Here is a 21,274-nt window from a genome sequence, read left to right as displayed (position 1 = left end):
GAAGGGATCGCTTTGGGAATTTCTGATGAAATACCAGGAGGGTTTTTGCGGTAATATCATAGAGGAATTTTAAAAAATATACATGTATTTGTTTTCCAAATGAATCCTTTGGTAAATTTCTGGAGGAATTTATCAAGGAATTTCAAGTGAGTGTAATCAGTTTCATACCTTTTAATTCCGCCAGATACGCGTATTTTGACTACCACTTGTAATCTGATTACACACATTCGAAGAGGGTATTCTGCTTAGAGGGTTCGAAAAGTCGGTACAAGAAGAAATTTCAGTTATTTATCCCGAAAACCTTTTCTCTAGAAACCCCACCTAAAATTGGATCAGGAAAATATCCCAAACCTCTTCCAGGCATTTTTTAAAATGACTTTATTTCATAAAGTTAGCAGAATATTCTTTCAGAAGTGCCTTGTCCAGCAATAAGTACATGAGCACCTCCAAGCCCCCCTTACACTTAATGTATTTGGCCTAAATTTTCGCCGTAGCTCCTGAAAGACCAAAACAACAGAATTGGGGTGTAAGACTTTGCTTTTTTTGAGTATTTTGTTGTTCACATAAGTGTGGGCCGCCCTACTCATGTATTCTAAAATTCTATAGAAATTTCTTCTTGCGATTTTTTATCGAAATCTTAAAAATGTTTTTCGCAAGAATTAAGATTTTAGATAGAAAATCTTTTAGAAGTTTTGCCCTGGCATCTTGTCAGAAATGCTCAGAAAAGTGGAGATTATTCCATAGGTATTCTGAATCTCCACGCCAAACTAGCCCGAAATCAAAATTTTAATGAGTTGAATCGCCGATTTTTTACTGGGCGGAGCTGTCAAGTAGTTGCCCAGCTGTCAAAAAGTGATATGAAAATCTCTTTGAAATTGATTAAAATTGTAGGTATTGAAAAAAGTTCGAAAAATCCGTAAAAATTAAAAAAAGGTGCTCTTTTATTTATTTTTTTATAAGGGTATTCGTTCCCTTATTAAGCATGTGGCTCCCATTTTCATCCTACGAAAAACAAAGGATTGAAGCGATGTTTGTTTTGTTTCTTATTTTTGTATTTTTTGTTAGAAATGAGCACCCATGGAAACAACGGAATCAATTCGGTTGTTTTCGAATAGGATGAATATGGGAGCGTGGGATTAATGATGGAACACATACCCTATTTTTATTATTTTTATTTTTATATGTTTTTTCTTCAATTAACTTCATCTGCTTACGCTTGATGAAGCTTAAAGCTGAGAAAATCCATTTTAAGTAGACCAAAACATAAGTTATCCTCATACAGGCGTTAAAAACTCATTTCTTTAAAAAAATGTACAAAATTTAAAAATCATTTTAAAAAAAACAATTTCTTTATTTGTTCCTAAGGCGTTTCTTTGCGGGTTTTTTTTTCTGAAAAGATCTAGATATTCCTTCTGATTTTCCTCGGCATATATCTTCTGAAATTCATGCAGAAAGTCCCTCTGAGAATATGCAAGGAATTGATTTAGGAATTTCTCCTGAATTATCAAGATAGAGCACCTTCTGAGAATTTTTCTCCTGGAATTCTTCCATTTGATCCTTCGTGTGTTCTTTCTGTGGATCCTTCTAAAATTTCAATACGGCATTCTTGAGAAGTACCAAAAGGCACAAATGAGGGAAATCCTTGTGGATTCTGAGGAGGACCTCTTCAAATGTAATTTTTGAGATAAAAAAGACCAGAGTCCCAGAAGAAATACCGGTAACATATCCCTACAGAACCTCTGGTAGAAATAGCTCAAGAAAGTCTTGGAAAAATATCAGACTTCTTCATAAGAAGTCGGGAAAAAGCTTATTGAAGAATTTCAGAATATCAGAAAGAATACCAGAAGCAATTTCTGAAAAAAAAAAAAAAAAAACAAAGAATTTAAAAATAATTCTGTAAAATTAAAAATAAAACATTACGAATCTAGCAGCCCTTTTTCAAAAACTTTACAAAAATGTGCATTTCGGATTCCATATTGAACGAGCTGTCAAGCAGTTGAACAGCGCTGCGCAGAGTTAAACCAACCTCTTTGAAATTGATCTTATAGGTATCCAATTATTGGTCTTATGACGGCTTGGTCTGCACTGAACTCATGAAAATTCTGCTCTTTGCATGTACATCATCATGAATTAGTAATCTTTTTATCTTAAATGAAACATACGTTACAAATCAACATGCGTACAGTTTGAAGTTCGTAGGCAAAGATGCATTGAAAAATTGACATTGTTCTCGTGGGATTTGAACCCACGACACCTGAATTCGTTAGACAAGGCGCGTTAAAAAGCTACGCCACAGAACAGATAACGACTCTGTGACTTTCTATTGCGAAGTTGGTTAACGCGCTGAACCTAGCAACTGTTTTTGCATTTCAACTTGTCCATTTTTAGCACATCTGTTCCTATGAGCTTCAGATTTCTTCTTCCCAACATAGACAAAGCCTGCTTCTCAGCTGTTCTATGAGCACTTCCGCAGTTATTAACTAAGAGTTAACCTCTGCAAATGACCATTTCTATCTGAAGACTCTATGTCCAAGAAAGTCAAGGAAATTTTCTTTTCAAAAAGTTCCTACATGGACATGCTGAATACTCACGCCTTTACAGCTGTGACTATATGAGCTTCAGCTTTTACGTATGTTCAATCATACCATATGGGCTTGCTAGGCGAAAAACAACAACATTTGTGTTGAAAAAAGGACGTCAAAATATCATAAATATCATTTCGAACTGTCAAAAAAAATATGTTCAAAGTGATATTCACTGGAGTATTTTCACCCTGATGAACTATCTTTGGTGTTCAGCGAAAAACAACGAGGTGTGTGTGACATTTACGGTTTTCTGACGAATCAATGATTTAGGTATCCCAAATGTCGTTAGTCATCCACTACTTTTCATAATTTCATTAGCTTCCCGAAATGATCTCAAGCTGGCATATTTTTCTAGTTCAGTATTCAGTATTATTCCTAAAAGTATCTTCTTTACTCAAAATCGGCAGATATCCTGGTAAGTGATCATGCATTATCTAAGTCGTAAACTTTCTTGCGCTTGACTTCGAAGTAAGATATTCGCAACGTCCAATCATTCGCAAAATCTTGCCACATCAGCTATGAATATGTCGTAACTCACCGGAACAACCCGTTTTAAGCCATCTTAGCAAACTAGAGTAGAAACACTTGGCATTGTACGGAACTCACGGCATGCTGCTTGCTGTCACTAATGCTTGATAGGGGAAGAGCAGCTAAGGGGGATGACACTATCGTTGCTGCTACCCCAAATCAGCAGCACAAAAAGCATGCGCTAGACATATATTTTTACAATCGTGTTCAAATTACATACATAATCATCAAAATTCCTAGCAGCAATCGATTTCCATAATTTTGAAACTAAAACTTAATAGCCAAAAATTCCATACTTCAGCTCAATATATCCCTGTGTACATTAAACCAACTTACTTCTTAACAACACATCCACACAATTTCGCGACAAACTCAAAAAGCATTAAATTTATGACGATAACTTCATTCTCAACCATTCAAGTCCATCTTTTGACTCCGTCCCAAAATCATCCATATCTCTACGATCAATGGCATAGCTACATATATTTACAATACTTTGCTAGTTCCTTGTTCTTTTCGTACTGTTAAGTTTCATCTACACACTGCATCGCACCATATTATATTAGAGTCCAAATTTGTCTTTTTTACTGCCATAAGCTATACTTAACCTAACACTGAGATACACACTTTTATATAGATAATCTTATGTATATTGTGTTTAAATACAAGAATCACATGCAGTTTATGTGCAGAAATGCATTTTTATCAGTACCCTAACGACTAGAGTGGTTTCCTACTGCATACACAGCAAAGTGTGCACGCTTTTGCGTGCTGTTCTCACCAGCAATCGCAAAATGACTAGAATTTCACTCACTTTCGAGCCACTACTGGCTCGTTGGAGGAGGCTTTAGAAATACATACTTCTTCGATTCGTTTCGCATTCAGTCTACATAGTGACTAGAAGCATCGAAGGGATCAAACATATTAACAAAATAATTAACGAATAATTTGATGAAGTCACAGACAAAAAGACAACAAATTTGATTTTTCAAATCATATACCTACTTGTCGTTGCCCTCATCTTAGGGTTATCTTAAGCTAAGACTAGTTCAAAAAAACGAAACTGATTCGTTTCCTTCGAGTACGGCCTTGAGATCAACATAAAATTTGTTTTACAATAATAATCAATAAAAAATAAGAATTTACCTATCAAAATAACAACATTGAAAAATAGCACTAAAACTGCAAAATTTACCACAGAAAATACGCCCCACTCTGGAAGCACACAGCACCACCGCCCAACCAGCTAAAACAGATAGTAATCAATCAGGTGCTGGTCCAAGGGCGTCACCGGAGTACTGCTATCGGTCAACGCATCGGCCAGATAGTTGGTAATACAGTGCGGCAGATTCAGTCGATCGAGCTTCTCACGTGTCTTGATGTGCTTGATGATGATCGCCCGGCAGCGGTCCTGCAGGTTGACAAAATCCCGCCGCGAATCCGTCAGCACCATTTCCGTTTTGGCGGCCGTCGAACAGACGATCGGGTACAGAGGTTCACGAATCTGAAACAGAGAAGACTTGTTAATGTTAACTCATCCAACATTTTCCCACATTTCAACCAACAATCTCACCTCATTCAACCCCCGGAAGGCAATTCCCAGGCACACCTCGTCCTTGTAGTACGTCAACGTTCCGGCAATCCCATCGAACAGTATCCCAATCTTGGTGGCCTGATTCTCCTTGAAGCGTTTGGTGTAATTCCGTGCCATACCATCGTGCCACAGTAGTCCTTTGTGCGATAGGCCCCAGCCGTTCTTGTCCTCACCGAGCAGGTTGGTAAAAGCGTTCACGTGCAATCGGGCCTTTTTCGTACCGATGCCGAACATCATACTGTGGAACGAGAAAAATCATGAAGTCGAAACGTTACAGGCATGTGACATTTTCCTGTTTTATAGAAAGTGAAATCAATGAACAATATTTTGTTCCCTAACTAACATTCCTTTCCTTGCCTTGGGTACAACTGAATGGCCAAGCTATTTGTTTGCTCCAACAGTATACCTCAATGTCTCATTTTTGCGTTGTTTGAAATAATCTTTTCATTGAGTGTTTGTACATTGAATAAATTATGTTTTTCATCACACTTTTATTATCCATCCATGAACCAAGTGTTAAACACTTGCATTAATGCCTGAACGGTTAGCATGACTGGTAGTTCCATGGGTGTTAAGGGGATTTAAGGAGTGTTCCAAGCAATTTCAGCAGCGTTCAAGTGTAAAGGGGGTTCAGTGGCGTTTCAAGAGGTTGCAGGAGGTTTAAAGGCGTTGCGAAGAGTGTTCCAGGGGATTTCAGGGGCATTCCAGGGATGTCAGAGGTGTTCCAGAGCATTTCAGAAGGTTTCAGTGGCGTTTTAAGGCTTCTCAAGAGGTTTCAGAAGCTTTCCATGTGGCGTTCCATGGTTGTCTGGGGTGAACGTAGAGTTTCAACGGCTTACTCAAGGATTTTCAGTGGCTTTCCAGGTAATATCAGTGGTGCTCCATGGGTGTCTGAAGTGTTCCAGAGAGTTTCACGAGTATTTCAGGGGGTTTTCGAGGGGTTGCAGGGGCTTTCCAAGAAATTTTAGGGGCGTGGGTGCTAGGTTCCATAGTGTTTCAGGCAAGGATGGGAACACTCACTTGCAAAGAGTTACACTCACTTGCTTTTTTCTCAGCTCAGAAGTGTGCTATCAAGAAACGATGTATGAACGACTTTTACCTTGTGGTTTTGTCTAAAAGTTGGCCGAATAGAGTAAGGGTCGCACACACATACCGAAGACGTGAGAGAGCTGCGAAGACAACTCTCCAAGAGGTGAATGTAAATTACATTCACCTCGTGGAGAGTCGCTTTCACAGCTCTGTCACAACTTTTATATGCGTTTGCGACCCCTACTCTATTCGGCAAACTTTTAGACAAAACTATAAGACAAAAGTCGTTCATACATCGTTTCTTGACAGCACGCTTCTGAGCTGAGAAAATAGCAAGTGAGTGTAAATCTTTGCAAGTGAGTGTTCCCTTCCCTGGTTTCAGGTGCGTACCAGGGAGTTTGAGGTGCGTTCCAGAAGTTTCAGAAGAAGAAGTTTCAGGGGTTTTAAAGATGTTTCACGGGTATTTCAGCGTTTTAGGGGCGTTCCAGGGGGTTTTCATAAGGTGGGGACCTAGGATTCTTTTCTACGCGAACCATATCCGCACACCAGTGTGGGCTTACCAGCTTTGGCACCGGGAGGTGAACGAGCACCGGGGCATATGGATTGCTCAAACGGAGTAAGCCTAGGCGGGGGCCCTGCAGTGGGCTCTGCTGAGACTCTTCAGATATTCCACACATCTGGAAGCAGTTTCTGAGTGGGAGACGGATATCGCCATCATTTCGGACCCATACCGAGTACCCGCCGGCAACGGCAACTGGGCCTCAGATGGGACCAGAAAAATGGCGGCGATATGGACGACGGGTAAATACCCCGTTCAGGAGTTGGTGTCTACTACCTATGAGGGCTTCGTGGTCGCCAAAGTAAACGCGGTCTTCTTCTGTAGCTGTTATGCGCCTCCGCGGTGGCCGATCGAGCAGTTCACGCAAATGCTGGACCGCTTAACGACCGTGCTAACAGGGCGAAGGCCGGTGGTAATAGCGGGCGACTTTAATGCCTGGGCCGTGGAATGGGGAAGCCTTTTCACGAACCAGCGGGGTCAGATCCTGCTAGAAACACTGGCCATCTTAGATATCGACTTGGCTAATGTCGGTACCAAGAGTACCTTTAGTCGAAACGGAGCGGAGTCAATTATTGACGTGACCTTTTGTAGTCCTGGCCTAACAAGTAGTTCGAACTGGAGAGTAGATGATGGCTACACTCACAGCGACCACCTGGCGGTTCGCTACAGTATCGACTACAACAACAGCAGACAGCGGATAGAAGAAGAGGCGGCTAGGCCAAGGCCAAGCCCTCGTAGGTGGAAGACATCATACTTCGACGAAGAGGTATTTAGGGAAGCGCTCCGCCGTGAGCGAAACTTAATCGGTTTAGACGGCGACGAGCTGGTAGCGGTGCTCTCACGTGCGTGTGATGCGACCATGCCCAGGCGAGTCCACCCTAGAAATGGGAGGCCACCGGCTTACTGGTGGACCGACGCGATTGCGGACCTGCGCCGCGCCTGCCTACGGGCTAGGCGGCGGATGCAGAGAGCACGATCAGAGGAAGAGCGAAACGAACGGCGGGTGGTGTTCGCCGCTGCAAAAGCCGCGCTCAAGACCGAGATAAGAGCAAGCAAAAAGGCCTGCTTTGAGGGTCTCTGTCAGAGTGCCAATACGAACCCGTGGGGTGACGCCTCCAGGATCGTTATGGCCAAGACGAGAGGTGTGATGGCTCCTACAGAGCAATCTCCAGAGATGTTGGAGGGGATCATTGGAGGACTTTTTCCGCGTCATGATCCTAGTCCTTGGCCTCCTTTCGTAGGACAGCCGGGGACTGGGGCTGGCGATGAGGAAAGGGTCACCGATGTGGAACTTGCGGGGATAGCTAAGTCCCTTAACGTAGGTAAGGCCCCAGGTCCGGACGGAGTTCCGAACCTGGCCTTAAAAGTAGCTATTGCAGAGGCTCCCGAGATGTTCAGGTCTGCTATGCAGAAATGCCTGGACGAGGGAGTTTTCCCAGAAGCTTGGAAGAGGCAGAGCCTGGTACTATTGCCAAAGGCGGGAAAACCACCCGGAGACCCGTCGGCATATAGACCAATATGCTTGATTGACACGGCGGGGAAGGTGCTCGAAAAGATCATCCTCAATAGAATGTTGCGGTTCACCGAGGGCGAAAATGGTCTTTCGAGTAACCAGTACGGCTTCCGGAAGGGGAGGTCCACCGTAGACGCTATCTTGTCGGTTACAAAAACCGCCGAGAAAGCACTCGACCCTAAGAGGAGGGGAATTCGCTTTTGCGCGGTAGTGACTCTGGATGTAAGGAATGCGTTTAATAGCGCCAGCTGGTCTGCTATTGCCGATGCGCTCCTGCGTCTGGGCATACCGGAGTACCTGTACAAGATTCTCGGAAGTTACTTTCAGAATCGTGTACTAGTCTACGACACGGAGGTGGGTCGGAAGTGCTTTCACATAATCTCAGGTTCCGTCCTGAGTCCGGTGTTATGGAATGTCATGTACGACGAGGTGTTGAGGTTAGAGTATCCAGTGGGAGTGGTGATTGTCGGATTTGCCGACGACATTACGCTCGAAGTCTACGGTGAAACGATCGAGGAAGTAAAGTTGACTACCAACCACTCGATCAAGGTTGTGGAGGCGTGGATGCGGTCCAGGAAACTGGAGCTGGCTCACCACAAGACAGAGGTGACGGTTGTTAACAACCTGAAGTCGGAGCAGCAGACGGAGATCAGTGTAGGAGAGTGTACCTTCGGTAGCCACGTCGATTATGCCTGTAAAAGAGCCTCCACAGCTATTGCGGCACTGTCCCGGATGATGTCCAATAGCTCTGCGGTGTACGCCAGTAAGCGCAAGCTTCTGGCTAGTGTTGCTACGTCCATACTTAGGTATGGCGGCCCGGCGTGGGGCACCGCGCTAAGTACTAAATGCTACCGACGGAAGCTGGAAAGTACTTACAGGCTTATGTGCCTGAGGGTTGCGAGAGCATACCGTACCGTGTCACACGACGCTCTCTGCGTCATTACTGGTATGGTGCCTATCAGCATTCTTATCAGTGAGGACATGGAGTGCTTCGAAATGCGCGGCACAAGAGGCATACGCAGGACTGCCAGGATAGCCTCTATGGTCAAATGGCAGCGCGCGTGGGACAGTTCCACCAAAGGAAGGTGGACCCATAGGTTGATACCGAGGGTAGATAGTTGGATTAATAGGCGCCATGGGGAAGTTACATTCCACCTGACACAGGTCCTTACAGGTCATGGTTGCTTCCGACAGTATCTACACCGTTTCGGGCATGCGGATTCTCCCGAATGCCCAGTGTGCAATGGTTCGTGTGCCCGCGTTTTCGTACAATGCGTGACCGCATGGTTGCCACATGCGGGGAGGACACAAACCCGGACAACTTGGTCCAGAGGATGTGTAGGGATGAGTTTGGCTGGAACGCCGTTTCAACGGCTATCACCCATATCGTCTGGGAACTACAGAGGAGTTGGCGCGTGGACTCGGAGAGTGGCTAGTCCAGATGCAATACAAGAGGTGGTCCAGGGGTTCGGAGTCGGCTTCGTAGGTCATACCGGTGCCCTGCGGTCGAGATCGACCCTTACAACGATTAAGTGGCCGCGGAGAGGAAGTCCCGGTAGCGGTGCTGTCGTGGCGTCGGTCTACTGGGCTGGATCCGAGCCCGCGGTTGGAAAGGGGTCCCCGGCAAGGGTCGGGGTAGGTGAGATCCTGCTGTCTGCAACCTACGGGTGCATCTGATAGGGCCTTAAGGGTAGTGATACCCTTCCTTACGGGCAGGTCAGATCGGGTTGCACGTGGGCATCAGTTCTTGATGTCCGCTCAGCAGTAGGGCGCGGGCGGGGTTGACCCTGCCCGCCTTTCGAGGACAAAGGGAGTGGCGAGGACCACTCGGGAAACTGGCTAAGCGCCAGCATGCTACCGTGATGGACTCTCCAAAGCGAGTCATCGATGTTCGTTGCTGCAGGCTACGCAGCTAACCTTGTGGGTGCGATGTGCACTAGCCCCTCTCTGAAGCAATACCTCCGGCGACCATAGGAATGGTTTAGTGGGTACGAGGAGAGAGTAGTCCTGGATTTTACTTTTGTTGTAGAAGACGGCCTGTCAGACCTACACTATCCTAACCTTCTGTTAGGGTGTCTGTTGAGCAGATTATCCCCCTATGGTTTAGAAGGAAAAAAAAACACATCCGGAAGCAACTCAGTACACCGCTTCTAAAGTGTCACAGCCCAGCTTGGAATGCCTCGGACACATCAGAAACGACTCCAGTAAGTTCTTGATTACGGCATACTGGTCTTGCTTTGTAATTGGTAAATGAGATGGTACACGCTTAGGTAACTACGCACAAGTGAGCGTTAGGGCCTAGGCCAACCCTCGGATGGCCTCTCTGCTTGCATAAATAACCACTAGGATCACTGACGACTTCTTCATTTGCAGTGAGGGATAGTGGCTCCAAGGGAGGGGGCAACAAAAACGACGACAAATAACCAGGAACAACAACAATGTGATCGAGAGTGGGGAGGCCGAGGGAACTGCGTTGAATCCGTTCGCGCAAGGAGGACTGACAATAACGCCACTACGAGGGGCTGGTGTACCCACCAGCGAGCAGCAGGCAGGAGGTTCAACAGGAGAAGCACGAGGCGGCGCAGCACCGAGGGAGGAAACGCAGATGACTGGTACGGACATCACGTGGGCGCTGAACCGCAAAAGGAGCGGTCTACCAAAGATGTTGGCAGTTGCCGAACAGCTGAACATGCTGATAGACTACACAAGCGGGTGGACTACCATCAGCAAGGACCTGAGCCTTCTGAAGCCGCAAATCGCTGGCTCTGACCAAGAATGTTCTAGTCGAAGAGCGGAGTGCGGCTGATGCGAGCAGGGAGGAGCGGTCTACCCTAACGGACAGCTTCGTCTTTGCTGGCAACGCGACGATACAGCACGAAACCATGCAGCTCGCTGAAGCCGTAGCGGAGAGCTCAAACCGCCCTACGGCTTGAGCTGTATGGTCGAAACCTGCCGAGTAGACGCGGCCCAAGAAGCGTCCGGCAGGGGCGGGCGAAAAGCCAAAGAGGAAGAAAGGGGCGGTCAGCACGAGTAACCAGGCTACCAAGTCGATTGCAAAATGCTCAAGGGGCCGGAGAAATCAAGCCTCAAGAGGCCAACCCTAAGAGGAACGGCGGCCAACCGCACCAAGGGAAGGAGAACCCTTGGATTACGGTTGGAAAGAAGAAGGTAGTGAGAAAAGTGAAATCAACTCGCAAACGCGAACGGAGCGACGCGCTGGTCTTCAAAACCGAGGCGAACACGTACACCGAGGGTCAGGCGAGGCGAAAATCGTCTCTCACCGCTGGACGCCCAGGACTGGAGAGATCAGGTATCAGTAGGTCGGCTCGAGAGGCACGTTCTCCTCCATTTGGGAAATTTGTGCCATCGCCATAAACATGAGCCTATTTATCATTTACCTGTGGGAGAAGGGAAGGAAAAAAGGATGGGACAGAGACAATGACAGGTATGGGAATAGGATCGCAGACACGCAGCGTCCCGAAAAGGGCACAATAAAATAGGTCGTACTGACAGGCCTTTCGTACTCTTTGCTTCTCCATACGATGCACGCCCTTCTATGGACTTATCCACGGTCTTCTTTTTTCCCCGAGTTGATTCTTCTTTTCTTCTACAAATGCGGGCACTGCACAGTGGTCCACGAACCAGATTTACGAGGAAAGATGCATTCAACGCCTTCAAATGAGTGTTTAGGCAAATATGGCCTTCTACAAAGTTGTCCCTAATAATAAGGCCCTCTTTAAAATGTGCATGAAAATTAGGGTGGTCCATATTTTCAAAGAAATTGGGAACCAAACTTTTTTATTTGCTAGAATAATTGTATACATTCTACGGGAAAGTTGTAGATCTATCAATTTTGAGCAAGTTTGCTGAAGACACTTTTTATGTAGCTTTAAAATTGACCGATCTAGAGGTATTTTTCTGAATAAACTTAGGGTGATTCAAGAAAAACCGGTTTTCTGGCGTTAACTTTTTCAGTTTCGATTTTTCATCAAAGTCGCCTAAGAAACACTTGTAGAGCATTTGAAGACGCGTCGTTTCGTGCGCTGAGATGGTCGTTATCTCTTTTGGTTCAAAAGCTACAGGCGTTTTTCTTTAAAAAAATCATAGTTTTTTTAAAAGGGTTTATGATGAGTTGGGGCAAACATAAAAAATATCTTTTGCCCGCATTTAAAAGAAGAAATGTTGTTTTAAAACATATCAAAAAATTAGAGGGGTGTTATTTTTGTAACTCTAGTGAAAAATACTTGAAAAGTGCTCATTTTTTCTAGAAAACCATCAATATCTTTTGAACGGAATGACGTAGCAACATTCTCAGCGCACGAAAATGCGCGTTTTTGGAAGCTCTACAAGTTTTTCTTGGGCGACTTTGACGAGAAATTTGAAACAAAAAAGATAAAGCAATAAAACGATTTGTTCTTGCGTCATCCTATGAAAACTAAGGGAAAATGCTCCAAATTTGGTCAAAACAGTTCAAACGCTTTATCTTTTTTGTTTCAAATTTCTTATCAAAGTTGTCCAAGAATCATTTTTAGAGCATGCGACTGCTCTTTCTTCAGGATTTTTTCCTATTTTCGGGCTTTTCAGGAATAAAATCATGAATCATACTAGAGCGACAAACATTAGACATACATGTACTTAGGGGCAGCTTATCTAGCTCAGGAATATCTTTGATCATTTCAGTAAAATTTATTCTACCAGAACTCAGTATCCAACGATCATGACATGATGAAGTAAAAAAACACTTCATGTTAAACCTCCGTAATCAATAAAGCAACTTATTCGTAATCCTCCATCACAATGTGCCTTTTTTCGATCTTATGGGTATTTACTTTGATTCACAGTAGGATTTTGCCCGCCTCAAATGCATACTGCTGGCTATTCACGCACCGTGTTACTTCCTGTTCCTAATTGGTTGCTGCTTTACTTTGCCACTGTTCTACCCTTATTTTCGCATGAGGGTTCAGATTTTTATGCTTGTTCAATTGTATGCTGCCGTGGCGTCGTCCTAGTTATTTACTTCGGGAGGTTTTTGAAACAGAAGAAAGTGTCGAAGAATCGACGTAGTTCCAGCTTATGAAGTGTCATGTCATTTTTCAATGAGAGGGATTCGAAGAGAGCGATTAAACACACAAGTTTATCATTTAGATCTACTACATCGATTTTCGCATAATAATGCTATTTACAGATGAAAAAATAGAATCCACCTTATAACAACAAGTGTCCCACCACCCCACACCCAGCCTAGCAAACGGCACAGACAAACAAAAATATCCCGTCATGCTTTCCTTTATCGATTTTCCGGTTCCTTTTTGTGCCTCTTGCATCATCACGCATCCAGTCAGTCAGCAACATTGGCGCACTCATGGAAATCCATGTGCAAAACATTTCATTATTTTTTATCCTTCCTCACTTATGGCTAGGGGCGGGTCGGATAAAATGTATGGTTTGTTGTGAACTCTTTGTGCACTTTCACCTCAAGGCACCTGATGCATATTGGATTCCAAAATCAATTTTCATTAAATCTAGGCACAACATTAAACTAGTGGCTTATTGCTTACTTGAAGTAAGCTTAGAATGTTACATAAAAAATATGGAGCGGTAGACCTCGAATATTTATAAGGCGACATTTATTCCACAGATTACACTAGTTTACAAAATAAAACGAAAGTCGTGAACTTCTGTCAACGACCAAAATTTTCGAAGCACAATATAGTGCTAATTTCGAAACCAAGCTTCAAAAAATTTTAAGTAGAGCAGTTTTTGAGTTTTAGCTCAATATCGAGTTATACAACTTTTAAAAATATGGAATTTACTAAAATTCAAATATCTTGCGTTTTGTTCAACCAATTTCAAATCTTTTTCCATAAATTAAAAGCTGAATACAATACCATTTGATCATCTGAATGCAGGTTTTGCGTCAGATTGATGAAATTCAAGATATTGGCGAGTTTTAGGGACGATCTTCTTAAATTTTAGCCAAATTTCCAAAAATATATGAAGAAATGTATTTTTTTTCAATAATAAAAAAACAATCTAAAAATTCTTTCTCAACGTTTATTCGGCATATCATATGTAGGCAAGTTACAGTAAAAAATGCAGCTCAATCGGAGCATTGATTACGAAGAATGAGATGTATGAAGTGAGCGACGTTGCTTAAAAATAGAACAAAAATCGAATTCAAATCATCAACCTTGTATGAAAAGTCGAAAAATGTCCGCTCTACTGTATTTTTTTACACCAAAAATGATCATCAGCTTACCGAGTTCAAAAATGCTGTAAACTAGTGTTATTGAGCAGTGAAGCAATAGTTTGAATTCAATAGATTTTTGAGTTGTTGATTTCAAAATTAGTCGTAATTTTATCCAACAAAGCTTGCCGAAACTCATCTGCTCAATTACATGTTAAATGCTGTATACGGCTTAAGAGACAGTATCCGTCAAACATGATCATAATAATTATAAAGTGACCAGATGATCAGAGCTCGAACGCGGGACATTAATTTGGAAAGATGCATAGTAACGTGAAATCATGATCTATTTTTTTTTTTTTTGTTCTTAGAATACGAAGCACTCATTTCTTCTACCAAGCATATCTTTCTGCGTTGTGAGCTTCGCAGAAGTGGGACAAACTCATAAACATTTTTTCTACAGTCTTCAAAAGCAACCTGATAATTGAATCTAGCTGTCAAAAATGGTTTTAATATTTCAACTCTCAATTGCTTTCAAAATTAAAATTAAGGTGCTTCGTACATAACTGAAACAGAAATCGTTTATTACAGCATTTTTGGCTGACAAGCATGACGTGAACTCTACAATTTTTTGAGGTTATTATTACCCTCAAATTGCCTGAAAATGTTAACCAATCTAGCTTCTGCTTGTCCAATTTTGTCATTTGCCTACTGTTTCTTATTGGATGAATTTAATTTACGAGCGTACTCGTACCAGTCAATGAAGGTTTTGATATTCACCCATTTGAAAAAAAAAAATAACGCAGTCAAAATAAATTTCCAATAAAAGTTTACTATACTGGGTTCGGAAAGATTTTAACTTCAGGCAACGAATTCCCTCCAGATTTGTCATCTGACTGTGCGCAGTGCGCACTTACATAGTTTTCTGCCCTGAAGTTTGAACTTGAGACAGTTTCTTCTACTACTATTGTAATTGTACTCTTGTAACTCTCTATTTTCTTCACCGAACTGTAAAATGATGCTGTCTGACTGTGCATAAAAATCAACCAAATATTCGATTTTTTTCTTTTAAAATAAAAAAAATGCTGGGACTTTTTTATCGCTCGATAAAAAAAAAGCTTTCAATAGATCAAACTTTACTGTAACCCACAATCTTCATGTACTTTCTCGCCAAAATCTTTCAGTTTTTGAACTCTGATGTTGAAAGTTCCGTTAATATGTTTGGTGTGATTTGTGCTTTGTACAAAACCGGTTTGAATATTTTGGCTTTGAAGTTAGTACAATATTTTGAATGCTTGTTGAATTTTTCTCAAACGCGGGACATTTTTGCGATTTGAGACGAACGCGGGACATTTCGCGGGACATAATTTGTCGCGGGACATTTGGTCAAAATGCGGGACTGTCCCGCGAAACGCGGGACGTCTGGTCACTTTATCATAATACCTAGTAGAATTTGTCATTTTAACCCAAACAAACATTTCACACTAATTCCCATTAAAACAACGAATATCCCCGCTACTCACCTCGTCCCGAAGACCCGCTGCGACACACTTAGCTCCCAGTAGTAGCGTCCATTGTTGAGCACCCGGGTGCCCCTAATCCCGGCCGTGCCCTTGCTCCAGTTGGGATGGAAGTGCACCGTCCGATTGTTGGCCCCGCTGAGCCACACCTCCTTCGAGCGGTCCCGCTTGCTCCAGCTCCATTTGTCCTCGCAGCCATTCTGCAGGGGCCTCTCACCTCCTCCTAACCGGTAATGGTTGTTGTTATCTTCACCTGCCGCTGCCACAGCCACAGCCACTTCGTTATCCATCGCAGCAGAATGATGGCGGCCGGAAGTGGTACCGGCAGCCGATCCCGCCGCCTCCACTGTACTGCTGCTATTGTTGCTGCTGCTGCTGCTGCTCGAACCATTACTGGACAGAACGGGAGCACGTACGGTTACTCTCGCATGACTTGAACCGGAACTGGTACCGTTGAGGGACGAACTTGGACCGGATTCTTGCGTGGTCGTATGAGTGCTGGAGGTACTGCTGCGGCTATCCTGAATGGTCATTGGTGACGGGGTTGTAGTTTCTGGGGATAGAAGAAATTTTCTTTTATTTAGCTCTCTGCACAGTGGTCCAGATTTGGTGTTATTCATTTCTCCCTTAAAACAAAATAAAAATGTATCTGTGGATATCCACCATTCGAACGGTTTTGGGAAATGCATATAAAAGGCATCTTTTATAGGTTTCCATATTTCAGACTCGTTTGACAACATCAGTGCCTTGAACGAAATGTTCTTCATTATGGGCCCCTTTGCCACTTTACTAGAATAAGGTCAATACTTATATATCACCCGTAATGGCTTGTATCTGACGCTACAGAGAACGGTAAAGATTGGCAAGAACAAAAGAGTAACTAACCCAAGCATGAAAAGGCAGCATGGAAAGAGTGTGGTAACTGAAGCGCAGGAAAGCATGTATTACAACAGTATGCGAAGGTTTTATGCAACTGTCAATGGTGAGTGACACAAAACTGCGCCAGTGCCCAACATGTGAAATACCTAGGAAGACAAATTGCGTATAGACAAAACAATAGTGACAGTCAGATGGAAGGAACACAAAGATCAGTTGGAAGGTAAAAGCAAAGGTGAAGGTGCTGGTGATAACGATCAAGCTAAACTGGTGTCATCGAGGTTACTCACAGAGTAACCAGCTCTTGACATAAAAAAAATGTTCAACTCCCAGTATGAGTGCCTATGTAAAGATAAAACCCTAATTAATTCACCTAGCGGTGATGGCGCCTTTCTTGTATCTTCGAAAACTCTTTTCAACAAAACTCAAGTGTCATGTTGATGAATATCGCACTTTCATACGTTTAACAGATATCCATTTCATGGCTCCAGAAATCATCGTTTTTTTCTGGTTCTTGATATTTGAGCCTTAAACTCTTGAAAAAAAAGTCGCAATCTTGAATTTTGGTCGCCATTTTGGATGTAAGTCCGGCATCTTGAAAATTATGGTGGCCATTTTTGGACTCCAGACTTCTTCCCCATACCAGATATGCCCATGTTGAATGGGTTTAGAGCCAAAACTCCATTAAACAGCCGCCATCTTGAATGTTGCGCCGCCATCATTGATTTTCGATCTCCATCTTGTATAATCTGGTCGCCATTTTTGAGCTTCGGACATCTTCTTCATACCAAAAATATCCATATTGCTTGGTTTGAGCGCCTTAAACCCATTAAATAGCCGCCATCTTGAATATGGAGTTGCCATCTTGGATTTTAGACCGCCATCTTGTATATTCTGGTCGCTATTTTAGGAATCCAGTTATCTTTCTCATACAAAATATAACCATAGTGCATGATTTTAGAGTCTAAATAGCCGTCATCTTGAATCTGGAGTTGCCATCTTGGGTTTTACACTACCATCATGGATGTCGTCATGGTCGTCATGTTTGGAATCCGAACACCTTACCCATACCATATATATTCCTTTCGGGACGGAGCGCAAAAAAGTGAAATCTCCATACAAATTGCACAATTTTGGCTCTTCTGAACTCTTACATATCCCAGCAAAATAACAATTATTTTTCCTCATTTGGAATAACTACTCTTTATCTTTCGATTTCTAGCTTGATTTCTAATTGAAAACAAAAAAATAGACGACAGATGAAACTTTTTCACTTTTGTTTACTTTGTTGTGGTAAATCTCACAAGCAACGTAAACAAAATTTTGTTTGCACACATACAAGTATAAGTAATGGCTGAATTATTAAAACAGTTAACATCACGTAAAACAAAGTCTAAACAGATGAAAAACATATGCAAAACTGTTGCTGCTCAACAGCACAATTGTGCTGTTTCGTCAAGAAAGGTATTATTATATTGCATGGGCCTAAAACTTCATTAAACAGTCATCATCTTGGACTTTATTATAAGACCGCCATCTTGGATATTCTGGTCACCATTTTTGGAGTCTAGACTTCTTCCCCAAACCAAATTTACCCATATTGTATGGTTTAGGTCCTAAAACTCCATGTAAAAGTCACCATCTTGAATTTTGAGACGCCATCTTGGATATTTTGGACACCATCTTGGATATTATAATCGTCATTTTTGGACTCCAGATTTCTTCCCCATACCAAATATACCCATATTGCATGGTTGAAGAGCCTAAAAGTCCATTAAATAACCGCCATCCTGAATTTGGAGCCGCCAATATGGATTTCAGACCGCCATCTTGGATTTTCTGGACGACATTTTTGGCGTTCAGACTTCTGAACTTCTGAACTTCATACCAAATATATACATATACATGGTTACAGAGCATAAAAACCATTAAATAACCGCCATGTTGAATTTGAAGCCGCCATCTTGAATTTTAGACCGTCATCGTGAATATTGTGGTCGCCTTTTTTGGACTCCAGCAATATTCCTCATACCAAATATATGTAAGTACCCATATTGCATGGATTTAGAGCCTAACACTCTATTAGACAGCTCCCATCTTGAAGTTGGAGCCGCCATATTGAATATTCGGCTGCCATCTTGTTGAATTTTGGGTCGACATCGTGGAATTTCATGTCTCCAGTGTTGATCTTTGCACAAATTGTAAACCATGCTAAAGGTAACAAAAATTGCCGCGGTTTGATGTGTCGCACGATGGGGCTTGGTTCAGTGTTGTATACAGTCAGTTATACCGGTGCTGGTCCGGATCAATCAATCAAATGGTCATAACTCCAGAATGCCTTGACCGATCCGGACCATTTTCTAAAGCAAACAATGTGGTAAAATTTCGATTCGATTCCGAGCTATAATCTGAAAAATCAATGTCAATGTCAATGGGGAGTGCCATAAAAGTGAGTGAACTTTTTTTGCGCAAAGACTTACATACATACACACATACAGACATCATCTCAATAGGACGCAATCAATGAAGTACTAGATTGAAAGTAGTGAGCTGGATTTTGTGAGATGAACAATTCTCCATTTCTGCAATGAATGGTGCAAACAGCGTGGGTTATATTTTTCCTTGACTAATTCGATGCTGTTTGAGCAAAAGTTTTGGTGTTATTGTATTATTTATATCTTGCAACTGCTCAAACAGCATCAAGTTAGTCAAGAAATCATATAATCCACGCTGTTTGCACCATTTTAGTGCATAAATGGAGAATTGATCATCTCACCATACAAAAATCCAGCTCACTACTTTCAATCTAGTACTGCACTGATTGCCTCCAAATCGTCGAACTGAGTTGATTGGTATATGTGACTTGACCCTCCGAACCTTCTATCGAAAATTCGTTTTTTGAGTAAACATATAGTTTTTCAGTACACTTCGGTGTACGAAAAAGGCAAAAAATCTATGATTTTTTGTTGTTGTTTTTTAAGCTTCCATACATGTAAGAAAATAGCTTCTCAGAGAAATTAGGATTTGCTTCCGCCCTATTAAATATCAGAAAATCGCCAACACAGAAAAAAACTGTTGTGTAATATTACATCTGAACGGCTGCAACCCGATCAATACATCGGTAGCATGAATATTACATCGGACGATGTACACATAAGAACAAAAGATTTTACATCAAAACGATGTAATCGTACATAGGAATCGTGATTACATTGATTATTTAGTACATCGGAATTAATTACATCGGGTGGGTTGCATTTATTTTTTGCTGTGTACTATTTGGGGTGCAAGAAATTAACATTATGCAATTCAGTATCATATTTTTTTTATGCAATTCAATGTCATAATTTCTATTTTATACTACTGATTTCAGTATCATAATGGCAAACTTTTCCGTACCGGTTCATAATGCAACTGAAATGAGTTGCATCATGGAAAATAGTTGCATAGCAATTCAAATGAGATGCATTATGAAAAAATCATTGCATAAAATATTGTATGGAACTCGTTGCAAACTCGATTTTTTCAGCATTTCGTATTTATCCAACTCGACAAGCCTCGTTGGATAAATGTACGACTCGTGCAGAGAAAAAATCTACTTTTTGCAACTCGTCCCATAAATAACAATTACATAACTCATTTTGGTGTCGTAATGGCCAATTTTTCTGAACTGGTTCATTATGCAACAGAAACGAGTTACATAATGAAAAATAGTTGTATAATGTTCAAAATGCAACTCATTCCTCCGAAATTTCTCAAAAGATTATTATAGAATATCTTCCATGATATGCTTTAGAAATACCGCCACGATTTTTTAAGAGCGATTTCTTCAGAAATTGTTTGAGAGATTCATTCAGAAATTTATCGAAGGATTCATTCAGCAAATCCTCTATGAATGTCATCGGAAATTCCTCCTGGATTCCTGTAGAAAAACGTCCAAGTATTTCTTCAGAAATTTCTCCAATGTTTTTTTCGGAAAATCTTCTAGAGAATTTTAAAGCAATTCTTCCAGGAGTGCTTTTCCAGATTTCTCGAAGAATTCTTTCAGAAATTTTGCCAAAAACTCATAGTTTCCTTTAGATTTTTTTCACCGAAGGTTTCTAGAGATTACTCCAGAAATTAATTTAAGAACTCCTATTTAAAACCTTTCACTTTATTCTTTGGGTTTCTTTAGATAATCCTTCAGAAATTGCTATCAGAAAGTATTCTATGGATTCCTTTAGGAAGTTTTCTTTCTTCAGAAATTCCTTCAGAGAATTCTCCAGACGTTTTTCTAAGAATTTCTCTAGAAAAGCTTCCATCAGTTTCCTCAGAAATTCCTCTCTAACTCCAAGAATTTCCCGACAGGAATTCAGGAATACGCCCACAGGTGGCACCAGGATTAAAGTATTGAAATCCTCTAAAGATTTTACCAAATAATTTTTCCAGGTAAGTCATCAGTATACTTTTCTATAAATTCTATCAGAGGAGAAGTTTCTCCTGGAATTGCTTCAGAAAGTCCTTCTTGGATTTATTAAATAATTTGGGATATCATCAGATATTCCTCTAGAGAATCATTCAGGAGTACTTTCTACAGAGATTCTACTGGAGCTTTCTTCAGTAGGTCGGCTCCAGAGGCACGTTCTCCTCCATTTGGGAAATTTGTGCCATCGCTTCGAGCTTTCTTCTGAAATTCCTGCTCGGATTCCTTCTGAAATTCTTTATGGATTTCTTTGAAAATATCTCCAGAGACTCCTACAGAATTATATAGGGATTTCTTAATAAATTCAGCAACGAATTTCTTCAAAAGTTCTTCCATGGATTTTTTAAGTTTCCCTAAAAATGTCTTTAAGAATCTTGCAGAGGATTCTTCGGAAATTCTTCCAATGGTTTCTCCCTCACAT

At 41.8% G+C, this 21,274-nt stretch overlaps 1 protein-coding gene across 7 annotated transcripts in view; it reads right to left on the bottom strand.

Moving 5' to 3' along the window:
• Positions 1 to 3,925: 3,925 nt before the first annotated feature.
• Positions 3,926 to 21,274, bottom strand: part of LOC115255345 (SPRY domain-containing SOCS box protein 3) — a 52,617-nt gene continuing 35,268 nt past the window's right edge. For all 7 annotated transcript variants that reach the window (XM_062850426.1, XM_062850424.1, XM_029853371.2 and 4 more), the window contains exons 3-5: positions 15,519 to 16,068; positions 4,687 to 4,945; positions 3,926 to 4,617 (exon numbers count right to left, since the gene is read on the bottom strand). In XM_062850426.1, coding sequence (XP_062706410.1) covers positions 4,360 to 4,617; positions 4,687 to 4,945; positions 15,519 to 16,048 — 1,047 coding nt within the window. In that variant the 5' untranslated portion in view covers positions 16,049 to 16,068 and the 3' untranslated portion in view covers positions 3,926 to 4,359. The remainder of the gene's footprint in view (positions 4,618 to 4,686; positions 4,946 to 15,518; positions 16,069 to 21,274) is intronic.

This window comes from Aedes albopictus, chromosome 2 (assembly GCF_035046485.1).
Source record: "Aedes albopictus strain Foshan chromosome 2, AalbF5, whole genome shotgun sequence".
Lineage (NCBI taxonomy): Eukaryota > Metazoa > Arthropoda > Insecta > Diptera > Culicidae > Aedes > Aedes albopictus.
Note: the sequence above shows the minus strand (reverse complement) of the source record. Positions and strands in the feature narration are given on the sequence as shown.